This window comes from Cloeon dipterum, chromosome 4 (assembly GCF_949628265.1).
Source record: "Cloeon dipterum chromosome 4, ieCloDipt1.1, whole genome shotgun sequence".
Taxonomy (NCBI): Eukaryota; Metazoa; Arthropoda; class Insecta; order Ephemeroptera; family Baetidae; genus Cloeon; species Cloeon dipterum.
The window spans coordinates 13,952,019-13,970,249 of NC_088789.1; the positions used below are offsets into that span (position 1 = coordinate 13,952,019).

General features: G+C 42.1%; 1 protein-coding gene across 9 annotated transcripts in view; it reads right to left on the minus strand.

Moving 5' to 3' along the window:
• Positions 1-18,231, minus strand: part of raskol (Ras GTPase-activating protein raskol) — a 97,768-nt gene that overhangs the window by 15,107 nt on the left and 64,430 nt on the right. For 5 of the 9 annotated variants that reach the window (XM_065490144.1, XM_065490141.1, XM_065490140.1 and 2 more), the window contains one exon: positions 18,041-18,127. The exons of 3 other annotated variants lie outside the window; for them this stretch is intronic. In XM_065490144.1, the coding sequence (XP_065346216.1) occupies positions 18,041-18,127 (87 nt within the window). Of the gene's footprint in view, positions 1-15,232; positions 15,674-18,040; positions 18,128-18,231 lie in introns of those variants that run through there. One more of the 9 variants, XM_065490146.1, reaches the window with a different exon arrangement.

The following is an 18,231-nucleotide window of genomic DNA, read 5'->3' on the forward strand; positions in this document are numbered from 1 at the left end:
ATTTTCATCCGCTTGTTTGTTTATACCACTCCAAGTGCAAAAGAAGAGACAAAAGAGGGCCCCTTTTGTACTGCGATATGCAAAATTCAAAGCATGAACCTGCTCGGTGTTTCTTTGTGCGTATCAGGCAATACGTTTTTCCGTATTCAGCCCAAGCAAGCAGTACCCGTCCATAAATTTGCATATTATGTGTTCCCGCTGATCAACGTAACTGCATTTTTCCTTAAGCGGCGCACAGCCGTTTTCTTGATCCGTGGGAACAAAGTCATGTTTTTCATTATATCATCACTCTCTGATAAGTTCCATTTCATCACATGAACGGTGACGTAAGTGAAGTTGGCGATATCGCCAGCCCATTTTTCAAAATTTTTAAAAGTAGTGAACTTGGCGATATCGCCAAAATTCCATTTCAACAAAAATACGTTCAGAGGGTTGAAAATAGCATCAATACACCACCCCCGAACACACAAGTGGTTCAAAGGGGTTAAAACACACGTAAAAGCCGTAGAAAAAAGATAAAATGAAAATTAAACACTCAGCAGGGTTTAGCCACCTTGAAACCTCCTCAGGTGGACTCCAAATTTCATGTAGAACAAGATAGGATGGGTGCCGAAGTGGCTAAACCCTGCAGTCTACCCTTGAAAAGGGACGAAAGGGTGAAACACGCTGTTTAAAGTAATTTTTCCACTTTAAAACTATTTTGAACAGTGTCTGCAGGGTTTAGCCACCTTGAAACCTCCTCAGGTGGACTCAAAATTTCATGTAGAACAAGATAGGATGGGTGCCGAAGTGGCTAAACCCTGCAATCTACCCTGAAAAAGGGACGAAAGGGTGAAAAACGATGTTTTTTAGTTTTTTCCGCATTAAAACTATTTTGAACAGTGTCTGCAGGGTTTAGCCACCTTGAAACCTCCTCAGGTGGACTCCAAATTTCATGTAGAACAAGATAGGATGGGTGCCGAAGTGGCTAAACCCTGCAGTCTACCCTTGAAAAGGGACGAAAGGGTGAAACACGCTGTTTAAAGTAATTTTTCCACTTTAAAACTATTTTGAACAGTGTCTGCAGGGTTTAGCCACCTTGAAACCTCCTCAGGTGGACTCCAAATTTCATGTAGAACAAGATAGGATGGGTGCCGAAGTGGCTAAACCCTGCAGTCTACCCTTAAAAAGGGACGAAAGGGTGAAACACGATGTTTAAAGTAATTTTTCCACTTTAAAACTATTTTGAACAGTGTCTGCAGGGTTTAGCCACCTTGAAACCTCCTCAGGTGGACTCCAAATTTCATGTAGAACAAGATAGGATGGGTGCCGAAGTGGCTAAACCCTGCAGTCTACCCTTGAAAAGGGACGAAAGGGTGAAACACGCTGTTTAAAGTAATTTTTCCACTTTAAAACTATTTCGGCACCCATCCTATCTTGTTCTACATGAAATTTGGAGTCCACCTGAGGAGGTTTCAAGGTGGCTAAACCCTGCAGACACTGTTCAAAATAGTTTTAATGCGGAAAAAAACTAAAAAACATCGTTTTTCACCCTTTCGTCCCTTTTTCAGGGTAGATTGCAGGGTTTAGCCACTTCGGCACCCATCCTATCTTGTTCTACATGAAATTTTGAGTCCACCTGAGGAGGTTTCAAGGTGGCTAAACCCTGCAGACACTGTTCAAAATAGTTTTAAAGTGGAAAAATTACTTTAAACAGCGTGTTTCACCCTTTCGTCCCTTTTCAAGGGTAGACTGCAGGGTTTAGCCACTTCGGCACCCATCCTATCTTGTTCTACATGAAATTTGGAGTCCACCTGAGGAGGTTTCAAGGTGGCTAAACCCTGCTGAGTGTTTAATTTTCATTTTATCTTTTTTCTACGGCTTTTACGTGTGTTTTAACCCCTTTGAACCACTTGTGTGTTCGGGGGTGGTGTATTGATGCTATTTTCAACCCTCTGAACGTATTTTTGTTGAAATGGAATTTTGGCGATATCGCCAAGTTCACTACTTTTAAAAATTTTGAAAAATGGGCTGGCGATATCGCCAACTTCACTTACGTTGAACGGTGACGCACACTGTCGCGGGAAAATTAACTGCTGGGCGCTCCTCAATGTCGATTATTTTTTTGTCTTTCGTTTGCTGCACCAACCACAGGGTGCTCTGAATAACGACACCAGAGTGACATCATCTGTGCCCAAGCTTTTTTCAAGTGCGGCTGTTCCGTGTCTTTGCCGTGCGTGTGCTTTTTTCGCACTTGCACTTGGTAGATCCGCTTCCAGCGTCGCCTTCAGCAGGATATAACTGCTATGATTAATTAGTGAGGCGACGCTTCATATAGCTCGCTACCCACATCCTATTTCTGTCATAAGTCAACTTTAAAGTGGGGACCGTAACGAATTATGCCTTTCTTTGGTTTCTTAATGAAACATGCAGGTAGTTGTGAATTCGCGTCACCATAAGCAATGCTAAAAAATAAAAACGTTGAATTTTAACAAAATCGCTCGTTTCCTGTTGTATAGAAAACCTTTGAGTTGAATACAAATTTAACAAATGTATCAAATTTCAAGGCAATTGAGGGGAGAAATCGCATATATCCTATTAAAAGAAAAATCGATAGAGTGATCCTAATGGTGAGTAATTGGATCCGAAAATGGCATTTGCTGCTCTTTCACCGCGAAAAGCAAACAGATCTATTCACGAGGGAAACATTGTGTCAAAAACGGAACCTCAGTGTTGTGCATACAGAATTCAGGTGTCCGTTGCCGATTGAAAGGAAAAAGTCGGCAGCTGCCGAAGGAGCGCATTTTTTAAGATGCTGAGCACATGGGCAGATGAGAGAGAGAGGACGGGACAATTTTTCCGAGTGATATGATATAACAGCAGCACAAAGACTCATTTTTGTGATCCGGCCGGGAATGCGGCATGCATTGAGTCGAAATATGCAATGGGATGAAAAGAAATGCAGCACGCACGACGCGACTGGCTCATTTGAGACAGCCACATAAAGACGCGGGGCCTCCTCCATCGTGCGTATTATTTATAATCCTCTGTGAGTGGCCTCTTGTCATTAAAAGCGAGAGCCTGCTTCTCCTTCTTTCTTTATTATTATTATATTGTGTGTAGCAGCGGCAGATGTGAATATGATGAGCTGCCATTACGCCCGAGAGGTCATCATTTTTCCTCCCTTTGCTGCCAACACGCTATCGCGCCCAGCGCATCTGACATCGTGTTTGGGAGGCTGATACAAGAACGAGTAAAAAATGCCCTGTAGAATCAATAAATAATGCATGCGAGAGATGCGGCAAATATGTATAACGACTTTGAATGTGTCAACCCTTCAGGTTAGATGCCCGCTCACTGCCCGTATTTCCAAGTGAAATGAGGCACTTTTGATGGATTCTTGAATGAGAAATGACAGTGTTTCCTGTTGCATTCTTCATTCATGGCCAAAATCATTGCTTCAGAGTGGAAATTTCTGATTGATGGAAAAAAGCAAAAATATTTTTCAAGGTAGAGGCGTGTTGAGTGTGTATAACAGAAATAATGTTTTACCGCTCATACACAGTCAAGTTTGAAGTGTGACAAATTATTCGGGCAAACAGACTGAATTTTATTGTTATCCTCACAGCGTTTAAAAATTGTGAGTCCCCAGCAGCAAAAGAGAAGTTTAAACAATTATCTTGTACAGTGGGAGAGGAGGAAAGGGTCAAATTAATAACACTTATCGTCACAAACATAAGACGCGGGTCCAGCAGACACAACTTTTTCCTTTTCTGCTTCTCATCTTTCGGAACTGGAGCTTTTTTTCTATTTTAACACTGATTTAACGCCCTGATAAATAATACCTTCTCCCCTTTTTGACTTTGGTCGCGCATATTAAAAGACAGGTAGTCGAAATTTATTTACCGAAAGGTGCATGCAGCCTCCGAAAAACACTTGACGCGTGAGATAAGTTTTTTGTCGCTGATGCGCGGCTCTTGATATAATGGAGCATTAAAAAGTAAATTATTGACTTGTACACGTAGAGAGCAACGTGTTCGGTGTAACAGCAGGCCGCGCATGCAGGCGCTTAATTTACGTCCCGCTGCTTCTTAAATTGATTCCACAACGCGATGATGAGGGCGCGGAATTGGACATTTTATATTATATATAATGTTATTACGATGCCTCAGCCGCTTTGTTAGCACCTTTAAGGGGCAAAATTCAGCCCTTTTAACTGGTGGCACTCGACATTATTCACGCCTCATTGTGTGTATACTTTCTGGGCAGCGGAATACACCAGGGGTGAAACCGTGCCACTAGGGAGTCTGTCGTCTCGTTCGATTGTTATGGAGATGAAAAATGAGGTCGTGAGGGCGAAAGAGAAGAAAAGAAAATGCATTAATTTTTTAGTGACGTGAAGAGGCGCAATGTAATTAAAGTATAATTAGGCGGTCGTTAATGAGCGTCGGTTGGGACTGGAAAATGAGTGATTATTTAGCTTTGAGAGTGAAATTGAGTTTAAGTTGTGCTACATTTGCTTGTTTGTGTAGCGTTTCGATTCGGGATTTCCTGTGACGAATCATTGCAGACTTATCCAAATCGCAAAGAAGAAAGTCGATCTATTTTAACAGCAGTCTTTGGCTCAGTTTTTGTCGCCCGCCACGACTCTTAACGGCTCGTGCAGACATTATGTCTGTGCTTTACTCGCACATGAGCATATCTTTTATGATTTATTGCCGACTTGTGCGGCTGAAGACGGAAATAAAAAAGTCATAAAATGTAAATATACACGTTCTCTATGCCTCAGAGATCCTCTTTCAAAATGCAAGTATATTCATTTATTTATACTAAGTGATCCGGTGGTTTGGTGAAGAGACTGCCAGTCGGCTCATATGAAAGGAATTTCTCGATCCTGACACACGACCAACCAATTTCCAAATTAAAATGTGCTTTGTTATTAAAAAGACGGGTGCCGCCTTTATAAAAACATTCTTCCCATAGGAATATTCTAATTTTGGTCCACTTCAGGTAATTTATAGCCGGATTATTCCAATTTCATACGGACCAAAATCCAATCAAGTCGAGAAAGAGAGGAACGGCATCCACCTCAATCAAAGTCACCAACGCATTTTTAACCGGCAAACGCGTTCTAAAGGCAGTAAAACACGATGGATCGTGTCCCAAAATCAGACTGAATTGAGGCGACTAATGAGGAGTGATAAATTAGAAAAAACTGTATAGTATTTGGGACTTAAGAAAACAGCAACAGCAGCACTGCAACCACTTGCTGATAATTTACGACGCAGCCGGCAGCCTATGCGATCTCTGCCTTTTGAATACAGAAAAGAAAACAATATCAATGCGAGAGAGGCAGCCCATATAGCATGATTTCATCCGGCTCGCTTCTCAGAATTAATAGACGAAGAAATTTGATAGCCCGTGAGCACGGTCAAAAATTTTTTTTTATCCAAGGCACACTCGGGTTAAAAAAAGGTTGAAAGGCATATGGCTTGCCAGCGAGTTAATTTATGGCGTCGAGCGGACTAATTTTCTTAAATGACTGCCGTGTGGCACTTAAAATAATAGTACACGTGAGAGGGAGACTGCTGAATTATACACAGCAGTCTCCAGAGGTGGATGAATTGTGATAATAATAAAAGAAAAAACGGACACGGCAGATTATGGCCGCTGAGTGCCTAAGTCAGAGTGGAAAAGGCGCCAAAGTGTCAGCCAAGGGATGCACTAGCACTAATCCCATGGAATGGTGATAACAGAGCAGAAGAACTATTTTAATGAGAAGCCGCTGCCCCCTCTTGTTTGGATTATTTAGAAGCTGCGTCTGATGCACTTTATCGTGCGTAATTTATGATATCAAACGATGGAGAAGCAGAGAGTAAAAGTGATTGCTTATAGCACTGGTGTGACTTGGAAATGCCATTTAAATGACTGCTTGCGTTATCAATTTCCTAATGCCTTCGCTCACTCTAAGTTTTGAGAATTTTTCTATACCGAGAAAGCCAATATAAATTACATAATTTTAAAAAATATTTTATTCAAGGGAAGACAAGTTTATTCACGGTGCCATTCTAATTGAAACATTAATAATTATATTTATTTGCCTCCGTAGAGCTAAGTTTTATGGTAAAAGTATGCCTTAATAAATAAACTGCCTCAATTAGTAAAATGCTATAGTCAGTTAATTGTAAAATCAATCCTCACAACTTTCCTGGCTTTGAGTATACAAATTACAGATCGCTGACGTTCGACCTATAATTTCAACGCATCAGAACGCTTTTTTCTTCCTTATTTTTCCAGGTAAAAACGCTTCAGCAGAAGCGTTCCCTTTGCTTTAGTCACAAGAGACACGGGTGAGTAATCGTTGTGTAGTTAAAATTGTGTAATCGCACACTGGCTGCCTTTTCGAGTTGAGTGCTATGCGCGAGGAGAGAGCAATAAAAATAAAAAAGTTTCCCTGACCAGGCTCATTATAAATTATACAACTCGCAACCCAGGCTGACTGACAGTCAGGTAAAGGAGCAAATAGTATAATAAAAAGCCCCGTAGCTCTAATAAGCCTAAAATTTTCATTCCCGGGCACGATTTTCTCTAGCATCAATACACACGAGAGATGGTAAGGGAGGCAGAGAAGGGCCAGCCGTCAGTATTTTACTATGGGATTTCGTAATGTTGAGTTGTATGCTGTCAACCTGAAATGCTGTTGGCAGGTATTGTACCCTCCTTGCTCCAACTGAGAGGGCAAGAGAGCATCTTTAAAGGGAGGAAGCAATTTTTCATATTTGGTCGCACTGTTTGGAAAGTGTTTTATTGTAAAGTTTTCTTTGACAAAGCCCCGGGGATGAAAGCAAAAAGTTAGACCAGTGAGTCTTTGAAGGGAATATGAGCAAACAGATGCCCCGCTGCGTTAAAACTGCCTTCACGTGCAACATTAAAACATAGCCTCTGACAACATGTTGTCCAACAATATGGAGACTTCAACGCTAGCTTGAATTATTATGCTTTTTGCTTTTTTGCCAACAATGAGATCAAAGTCATCCGCTGTTATTTTCTTACTACAGATGGTTTAAACGTGTTGCCCAGGTTATCCTCAAAGTAGGTGGTAATAATGTATGTTTTGTCATAGGGAAGTGTAAAAGGAATATTACAACACAGGAAGTTGAGTATCTTTTCAAAAGATACAAAATAGAGGGAATTGCCTGGTTCTTTTGAAATCGGACATTAGTCGCGCAATATCACACAATTTTAAAAGTTTCATTGACAAACTAGTAATATGATAGTACTGTGATGAATAAAGGCAACGTGAGGGGCAAGCTTTACTTCAAGCGATTGGGGTTCGAAAATTTTCCACGCACAGCGATTACTTTAATGCAATCTAAAACGTTCCACGCAGGATTGAGAAACCCACGTTGCGAAACAATCCGTAATAATGTTGCACAACATGTATCAATATATGTTTTGCTTACTGAACTCGCTATTGAAGAAATCACAAGTCTAGAATTAAAATGAAAAACATACATGAGGGTCTTTTCCCTGTCTTTCATTAAATACTAAAAACTTTTATTTCTTCTTGTGTGTCCAGACTTTAAAATAACATAAGGCTGCTGACCTTTCGTTTTGTGCACAAATATAAGGTGTTTCTCCCCATTTGAGACGCGTAAAAAAGTATGACCGCCCATGGAGTAGGCAATTTTTCATTCTTGGGTAAAGGCCGTCTGTTGCGGTGTCAAATCTCCTTTCCTCGACATCAATAGAGTCAGTTTATTTGTTTCATTTTTCGTTTTATTCTCTGTTTCGTTTCAGAGAAGCCGCTGACTCACCGCGCTCGGCGCAATTTTGACATCTGCAGCGCTGGCTGCAAGAGAGCGTTGGAAGTAGGAACGCTTTGTCTGCTCATTTATAATATTGGTCATACTTGAATGGCTCTTAATCCACCGCTTTATATGTGCAGCGATTAATTGTAACGCAGCGGCCATGAAATTGTTTTTGTGCATCACGCACACAAATAAATCATTAATTTGAGAAAGCATAAAACGGGTCTTTCGTCAACTCGGCAACCAACATTTATTTATTTTCCTCTCCGCGAGTTTCCACTCGATTGAACGCTGACTTTCTTCGGTTATCCTCTCGAAAAGACGGCTCTCGATTTGCATAAATACACATTAGTGCGACTTGTTTCCCAGATGCTCTCTGTTTTGAAAGCTTTCAAGGCAGACAAATTTGCCATGTGTGCGTTGGACGAAAAGGAAAGTTTGCGAATGGGAACTGTCCTCTAACCGAAAAATACATGAGCACTGCAGACAATTTAACATTTTTGAGTCAAAAAGCGGAGCAAATAGTTTCGAAAAGCAAACACTCGTTACTGCATGTGGTTCGGAAAGGCAGTCGTTTTACGCGGCGATGATCTCGCGCCTTTTCGTTTTGGTAATAGTCCATGACTACCTTTTTGTTTGATGGATACAAAATGCAAATAAACAGTGCTCGCGGCTAACAGAAAATTGTGATTAGAGGTGTACCACGCACACGTCAACTTTCTCCCCTAGCTATGTTTATTGGAGTGACGGTGGGAAAATTTTTAATCCCGCAGCCCGCTGTAATAGAGGCAGCAAGGAGAAAAAATTGGGGAAAATTGAAACCAGTCACTCGCGGCGCTGTTTGACAATTGAAGTCGGTTCACGCCACTGTGATTTTATTATAGAGGCAATGAAGAAAAAAAATATCTTGACCATGAAATACGCGATTCAATACCTTGATTTTTTTATCTGCAGAATCAGGAGCGAAAACTTAGTCAATGTGAACGAATAATTGAATCGCTGATCCAAGTTTATAATAAGAAAAGTGCACCAAGATAGAAGGACTGACAGTCTGATAAAATAGAATATATGTATGTTTTGTTCAGCACCAGGCTCAGGGTCTCCAATCAGAGATGGAGGAGTGTGTTGTGTTTTTATGATAATAGCCGGTAGCAATCGGAGTGATGGAAAAGCTACCTGGCACGAAAGGCTCCTTCTTTCGCTTCCAGCAGCATCAGCAGCTCTCGAATAATGATCAAAAAGCACAAAAGAGACGGCAGGCAGCACACAGTCGAAAACAAACACTGAGATGCGAGTGTAAAAGTAGCACGCGCGTTGCATTAAAGAGTCCAGCATCTCTTCAACTGTTTGATCGTTCGCATGTCGAAAATTGTTATCATGCGGCGTGGGTTTGCATGTAATTAATTATCCCCTTTCAGAGGCGTTTAATTTCTGTTCTGACTAATAGCTCTCGGGGTTGACGTCTTTTCAAATAAGCGGGCTTGAGAATGAGGATAATGGCTCAACAGGAAAACGAGTTTCTTTAGTGGTCGTCAACAAGCGTTATTGATTTTTCACGTTATTTCCATACTTTTTTTAAGCGCAAACCACACTTCAAGGGCATATTTCCTGTTTGGAGCTCAAGCAGCGTTCAGCAAATATTGAACAAAGAACGGATTATGAAGATTGTTTGAAAAGGAGAAACCTAAACTTTGAGGATATGCATTCATTTTTGTTTGCATCTTTGACATCCATATAAGCTTTTGTATATACCTAACATATAACACGATTTGCGCTGACAATAATGCGAGGCTGTGTGCGAGATTTATCAATTTTTTATTTGCCTCTTTGACCTAGGAGGTATTTTCTTGTCCATGAGAAAGACGATTATATTTATTTGCGGCAGCTCGCGTTTGGAAGCAACATTTTTACAGCGACCGCAACGGCTTTTACAACACATAATACTCTCCGAGGCTTTTACATTGAATTTGGCGATATGTGAGAGCCCCGGCGGACTTAACATTACATTGCCGCACGAAATTAAACAGCACAAAAATGTATCAGTGAATTTCCCAAGTGCCTATATCGCATGGCGTTTAGAGTCGCAACAAGAGGACGTCAACTGCCAAGAATCAGCACAAAGGAAACTGAAAAGAGATTGTGTTTGAACAGATTTCTTTGCTGGAATCATTCCAGAGAAATGTCACATGGGCTGTGCCAGCTGGCACGACCGAAACGAGTAGAAATTGTTGAGCACGCTGATAGCAAAATGTGTTAAAAGTTATCTCCGATCCTTTTGAAGAAAGGAGTGAATTTCTGTCTGTCTTGCGGCCAGGCTGCTTGTCAGTCCTCTCAAGGAGAAATGGTTTAGGAATTTTTATGCGTGCCAAAACACTGGTTTTGCCGGCAAAATTCAATCAAGATAACGCTCTATCGTGCGACTATGATCGATTAGCCATACTCTGCGCGGATAGTGCGGTTACAGACCGCAAGAACATACGCACGCGGCCGTGGAGTACCTGACTCGCCTTGGCGACGCTGCATGGTCGATGGCGAATATTTTGCCTCTTGCGTACTCTTACGGGGCCGGCTGTATAACGTAATTGAGCAGAAGAGCGGCCGGCGAGCGGGCTAAATTATCATTTCAGCCCGTGGCAACAATGGGGCAACAACCTATGGGAGCTTCTTTTCACTCTCCAGAGCGGTTCTCATTATTCCGTGGCGGCAGAAGCACTTTTCTTATTTTTATCTCCAGCAACACAAGCAGAAGCTGCCGCCGCTGCTGGTCCATCAAGCACAATAACAAGCGCGAAGAGATGCTCTTTTTCGAAACTGCGCTGCTTGCTTGGCGGGACGTGCTGTTTTCACACACACACTCGCTATGCCAGCAAACTTTTCTTAAACAAGCCATCGTCGCCAAGTAAATTGCCATTATGCGGCAACTTCTCAAGCAAGTGCGTGCAAGACGTTGGCCGTCAGTGAATTTAAAACGATGATTTGGTGAAAATATATGTTACCGCGTCAGTGCGAATGTTTTGTTTTCGAAAGTGACTCTGGCCATAAATTGGCTCGCTAATTGCTTTGCAAAGTAATTAAGTTTGAACTTGAGTCAAGTCGTTAAACTTTGATTGATCATAATGATGTCGAGAAACGGGAACACACAAAATGGCCCATTAAGAAAAGATTTGCTCGAAATTTAAACAAATCGGTATTCGGTTTGAAAGGCCCTGTGAAATTCAGCAATATCTTATGGTAATTGTGATTTCCTTTGGATGGGATCAACTCTAAAGGTCAATGTTGCATATAGAAGCACCCCTTTTCTGGAACATAAAAGCACCATTTGCTCGTAAAATGCTAACTTTCAGGGATCACATAACGCGTCTTAAGAGCCCTCGAAAAGTGCCTCCCTTTCGTATTAATATGCCAGGGTGCAAAGTCGGAGCGTTGTTCCACCGCCTGCGAGCGAGCTGCGCCTGTTTGGTAATAAGGGCATACCGAGTTTTTACGTCTTTTATCGAGAAAAAGACGAGTGTTGCATGTATTCAGGGGCTGAAAAGCCGGCAGTCGGTAGGCAGGGTGCCGGCTCGCTGCTCGTGTAATAATCCTCACGGGACACAAATATGATGGATGACTGAGCACCAGAAAAAGCTGTAAATGTCAAAAGTTGGAGTGCGTGCCGTGGCAAAAAGAAATAAAAGGGAGCGGAGAGCGGATTGCCTCTCAAACTTTTGCATTCGCCGCACGGCCGAATGTCAATATTTTATTTGGCGAAGCGCCGATATTAACCTTCGGGGGATGGAAAAGCGGCAGAAACTCAATAAGGAGCACCCCAAGAATATTGAGTACGCGCCGAGCGGCTGATTTGGGACCAGAGACTTTTGTTGCTCTTAACTTGATTTGTATTGACCAGATGCACATCATGCGGTGCGGCGGAAAGTCCGGCAGCTTTCGACGCATCTGCAGCGACCTAAGTGGCCAAATTGCGTTACAATCAAATTCCCTGGCTGCAAATTGAATGTCCTCGGCGACGCAGTAGACGGATTATCCGGCTATTTGGACCCTTTTATATGTAATTTTCCCCTTGAGTTGCACAAAGTTGATGGAAAAGTCACTGGATGAGGTCTCCAAGCTCAATTTTGCTAAAAGAAAAGAAGATGTGGAACCAAACATAATTCCGGCAGATGCCGATGGATACTATAAAAGAAGCTTCTCCTCTAATCAAAATGGATGAAAATGCGAGATCTTAAATTTCTCTTTGGGTCTGTCAACGCAGCGACCCTTTCAAATCTTTTTTACAGCACGGACCCAATCTGCAAGGAAAACATATAATATGCTGCTCTGCACAGTCTTGTCGGCAATTTTTCAGCCTCATTTCCCTTCGGACCTTGTGCCCAAAATAACAGTCAGCCCAACTATATACTTTCTTCCTCTGCTCACCAGCAGCAGCGTGGAATAATTTATCCGAGAAACATTTTCGCTCTAAATGATTATTGCCTGCAAATTGATACAAAGGACCGGGCAGGTCGTAAACAGGGCAATTCGTCCCTTCGATCGCTTTATTACTCAGCGGCCGGCAAACACAAGGCGAAGGTACACACATTTGTAATTTTATCTCGCCCGCTCACTCTCCTCCGTGCACGGGGGTGTGTGTGTGTTCTGATGTGGGAGCTTCCCCTGATAAACGACACGCACGTCCAGCCAGCCCTCTTTGCTGCCGTCGTAGATGGTAAAATTTTATACTCCGGGCCTATAAATTAGCGGCCGCCGCGACCGTAAAGACAAAGTGCGCAGCGCGTGTGTAAATTTTTTGCTCTTTGCGCGCGCGGTCTCTCATTTGGTACAACCGTATACGCGGAATAAGCAAATAGCGGCGCTAACGGCCCAAAGTCAGGCAACGCTCCATGCATTTAAACGATGACTCATTTGCCCCGCACGCCGCAGCACCGACCTGGGGGTGGGTATATGCCGACGATGACGGTGTTTGCCTCCTTCCGTGGCCAATATCTGGCTAAAACACCACCCAGCACCTGCCTTTGCGACCCCTCTCCCTCTTTGTGCATGCGTATCCCCGCACATGATGGAAAAAATTTATGGCTCGGCCGAAATTGCAGGTGTCTGCCGTCTCCCGCCAGTGCAAGACTTTTGTATATGTGCTCTTTGGATCAAACTCGGCATGCATGTGGGGTATTTTTGCTCGCAGAGGGTGCGTGAAGTCGAAGGTTGAATCGCGGCTTACTTTCCGCGTCTGGACCATCCATCAAGTGGGGATTCGGTGCTCGTCAATTTTTTGTCTCGGCGCCAGATTAAATCAGGCCGTCGTGCATTTCGAATCGATTTTCCCGAACTGCGGTTGAAATTTCACAAATCATTAATGGCGCAAGTGGAATTCAAACAGCATTCCTTCGAAAATCCGTAAATTAACAAGAAATTGCCAGAGCGACCCTTTTTTTCTTTAACTAATGTGCGCAGCTGGTGGCTGATTCATGGCGCAATTCGTTACATTTTGATCTACTCGCCAAGCCCTGCTCACGAGCTTTGAAATTCTCAACCTTTCCGTCAGTCTTGCCTGGCAGATGAGTCATTAGTATATACCATCTCTTCCTCAGCGCAACTCAGTCAGTCAGCGAAAATGGACCCGCCAGTTGGGGAGATCCCGTGTGTAATGAGAAAGGAGAAAAAATAAGCAAGCAGTGGAGTTCACAGCACGAGGAGAGCGCTTGGCGATTGAGTACCGTTGTCTCGGATGGAAAATGCCATATCAAGCGGGACGATCTGCGAGTGACCCCAAGACAGAGAGTGCGTCGATTGCATTAGATCAGGGCAGTGAGTAACGGGGACAAATTTTGGCATAGCCGCATTTATATTGTTTCACGTGCAAAATAAGAGGAAAGTGAGAAAATTTCTTTCCGTAATCGTCAAGTTGTGCCAATATGAATTCAACATTCTCGTCGGTGCAGAGAAAACAAATTATCTAATTAATTTGATTGCATTTTCCTAAAGGAAATGATTATTTAAATTGCCGGAGTTATTAAAATTTAAGTAGGATTGGAAAAATCCTTTAGCAATCCAATCAGATGAATGTAAACAAAGAATAATTAGCACACAATAAACATTTATAGATAGCTGCGGTTTGGTGTTTAGCAAGCTTTATCGTTAATCACACGGGCAATAACTCATAATAAAATGTGGTAACCACGCACGCAGCTTTTTCACTGCCCTTCGGTGCATTAGATTGGCTTTCTTCATTAGTGCCTCCAGCGGCGTGGCCGTCAAAACGGCGTTAGAAAGAGTGCGAGATTAATAATGCATAAGCAGCGTTCACTTCGCATTAGGTACCGACTGTACTTGTTTGCTAATGCACGCGCGCGGAGAAGGTGCGAGTGTGGGAAATTCGCCCACACACGCCAAAAACGCATTAGAGCGTGCGCATGCAATTTGCCTCACGATTTCGCAGCCACAACATTAGCAACTTTTCAGATGCGACGAGACTGATAAATAATGCAAACGATCGATAAAGTGTGTCGAGTACGAATCGGCAAAAAAAGCAGGTGGCAGCTGCTTGCCCTAAAATACATAGCCGAACCTCTATATTGACACCGCCGCCCTGATAAAAACCACGGCTTGATTTATGTGAAAGCGAATGGGGTGCGGATGTCAATTTTTTTATCTTCGCCTCTCGACAATAGTTAATTTCGTGCCACTGCTTAATTTATTAGGTTCGTCTGGAGGAGATTTTTTTGTATGAGCATGCATACGTCCATCGGGATTTATGCAAGTTCATGTTTCATTGTCGCCCAGATAGTGGGAGGGAGGATTAATGAATGCACATACGTAATAAGAAAGGAGCTGGCGAGAGACGCGGAGAATGAGGTCTTCGGATTAACTCTCGCTGCTGGATTTGCAATGCTTTGAGTTTATAGCATGCTGGGTCGATTGAGTAACGCTGCTTTTTGTGTTGACGTGTGTTTATTGTTATCGATTTTCGCGGCACTGCGTTCGAGAGAACAGGCATTGAAATCTCTCGGCTTTATTTAATTTCTGCTCCGATAAGATATACAAGTAAGTGTGTAGTTACGATAAAAATTATTGCCAAGCAAAATATGGCTGTCCCCACTTGCATTTGTTATTAGTAATAGATAGGGCTTTTATTGTTTGTTGATGTTAAAAACTTTTATTTAGAAGTCAAATTTACCTGAGTATGTATTGTTTAACACAAGATTGTTGGTTTCACAAGAGTGCTTCTTATTTGTTTCTAAAATTTGAAAATTCATTTATTTTAAGTTGCGTGTGTGCTTACAACTTATAAAACCATCTAATATTATAATATGCCCTGATTAAGAAAAAAATAAATATGATTGCCAAATTGTGAAAAGATTTTTTTAACAAAATTAATGAAAATTTCACCATTTTTCGTTCACAATGGGAAAAATTGAAAGATAAAATAAATTTAAAAAAAATCTCACCAGAGTTGAAATCCTCCTCGTCCAGAGTGCGACGTGGTGGTTTCGAGTCGGACAGCACGATTTTAGCCGGCGACGATTTCAACTTGTAGCCGGGCAGCACGTATCGAATGGGCCGACGACACGCGGGGCTGCGGGGACTGATCGGGGGCGGCGTGTCCAGCGGCACGTAAAACGTAGACCGACTCAAACTGGGCGACAGAGTGTCCGAGCCTGAGTAACTTCTGTCCAGCATGGCCGTAGTAAATCCTTTCACTCGTAACTGGCAGGAATCCAAAATTTGGAGCTTTTTCCAAATTCGGGCTCACTCGATTTCCTGCGCTGACATTTTCGGTGCCGGAACCTGGCGAGCGCGATTTGGTGGGAGGGCACACCTTAAAAATCGAACCGGCTCGATCAGGAGACACGACCTCTCTCCTTGAACGCGAGGGCCACAATGAGAAAGAGTAGAAGCGAGCCAAGTGAGTGGCGAGTGGCGAGAGCGAGAACCTGCCTGGTCCAGCCGGCCGACAGGGGAGGGGGGTGCCTGCCTCCAGAGCCTCGCTGCCGTATTATTCGGGGCCGCATTATCGCATGGACGTAATGGGCTCTAGCGAGAGAGTTAACTCGCCGAGTAATTGTATGGTGCTTTGTGCGAGAGGAGGACTGTTCTTTTCATAAAGGGGCCTTGAATTCAAACTGTACCGCTCTCGATTATCCTATATAATCCGTTGATTGTCTCAGCTAAGACTGCAATGCGAAATGTTGTTGAATTTCAGAGCAAAAACCCATTGTGGGAAATTGCGATTGCTCCGGAAGAGCATTCAACAAAAATTCTATAAAAATAGGTTTGAACCAGATTTATAAAATATCTTTCGCAGCCAAAAATTTAGTTTTACAAATTTTATGCAGATACTGCTTGTCATTTTTAATTTAATAATTTATGCATGTAAATCTTTAATATGAACAATAAACAAACAAAATGTTGCGTAAAATTAACACAGTATAGAGTGGATTTTGGTTTAGTTTGTGTTAATACTACACGGAGCAGTAAATTATTTATTTAATTATTTGAGAGAGCATGCCCGAATAGGGTCCCAATCAGTTGGTTTGCTCAAAATACCGCCCTTTCACCCATTTTTGTATATTTGATCTGAGTATTTGACTGATCGTGAGAAGAAACATCTATACACATATTTATCATGTCAGACATAATGCAGAACTAAAAATAAAATACCCTTCATTTTTAAATTTATCATAATTCCCCTACATTGCGCCTAGTTGTAGATGAAAAATTATCTAGCCAATTTATAGCAATATAAACCCTCGCACGTTCTGCTTTCTTGAAGAGACTGTCACTGTCGTCCAAAAAAGCGACACCTCATTTAGAGGTGAGAGTCTTGTGTCACATTAATATTAATTCGTGCGCCCGAAAAAATCCGCAGGTCGCGCGCGCCTCGCACAAATTGAGTTTCTCGCTGATATGAAATGCTTGGCTCTTTAATTGGCTGGAAAGTTGTGCAATTCGCTATGGGAACTGGCGAGCGTTGCAGATGCTGAGAATTTTTCGGATTAATAAAATTATTGCTTCACAGAGGCCATTTGCTCGATGGAGAGTAATTTCGCACACACACTTTACGCTTTTGGATAGAGCAAACCTAAAGCTTTGCTCGTTAGTGAGGCGAGTGCGCCATCTAGAACCAAAAGGCGCAACTCTCTGTGTTCTTACTAGTGTTCGTTCAAGCCGTTTAAATAATTAAGTTATATATTTTATTTTAGAAATTAAATTCTTTGTGGCGCAATAAAATTTGTTATCAGTTTTGATCTTGGTTGGTCAGCACAATTACAATGTTTGGTTAGCCTTCCTGTTGTTATCGCCTCCAAACAATGAAATGTTGAAATAAAACCAGCTATAATTATGAGTGTGGATTTGCACACTAGTCAAAATAATAAACATCTTTCTGAAGGTGTGCGGTTCGAAAATAAATGATCTAATCTGATAAATATCTGAATAATAATAATAATGGCATTGTGTGTTGCGGCAAAGGCGCGCGAGCTATTCGAGACCAGCGCCCAATGTTTGTTCTCTGGCAGCACACATATTGATTCGGTGGGAAAGGCAGGCAGCCCGCACAATAAATATCTTAAAAAACCGTGTTGGCTGTCTCAAGCGATTATAATTACGCGCGTTCGGCTCACCCATAAAACCAACACTATAATTCAACTTGTCGAACTGAAAAGGGGAACGAGATCGGAGCAAAGGTCAGGTTTTGAAAGAGCGCACGACTGATGAATGGGCGTACATTAATTACACCGTTTGTGCGTTTACTTCGATTGGATTTTATACAAAATGCTGGGAAAGCGATGGCTACAAAAAAAGTAAAAAAAATTATTGAAACGAATGCTGGCTTTGATTACTTAGCAAAGTACCAACATTTTCTATTTTCTCTGTTTTTAGCGTCATTGGGAATATTTCCATGCAACGTGGAGAGTTTTGAATTTTTTCCTGAGCGAGTATAAATTTTTACAAACACACAACTTGGACGAAAATCATTGTTTGCTTTTTAAAGCAATATTTCGTATGATAGGAATTTTGAGCCACGTGTAGGGGTCCTCCACTCAAACGGTGTAAAGGTTGAAAGTTGGATTTTCCCAAAAGGTCAATCACCCCTTGTTGGATTTTAGTTAGGGTTAAAAACAGATTCGCTTTGAAAGGGCACGCAGTACGTAAATTTTTTAATGCTCGCATTAACTTCGATTTTACGCGTGTGCCATTGGGGTTTAAAAGAGTGAGGAGAGGAATGAGACGAAATGCTTTTTAGCTGTACATACCATCTGACGAAAACACTTGCAATTTGAGCAGTTCGGGATTTGCGAATGCTCTGGGTAGTGAAACCGACTTCTTGCTAGACAACTCACCTGAAATAAAAACATGTTTTAATGTTTATCAATGAGAAAATTCCGTAGGAAGTTTATAATAATAACGTGAAACAGGTTGAACAAAAAGGGCATGGTATTATTAA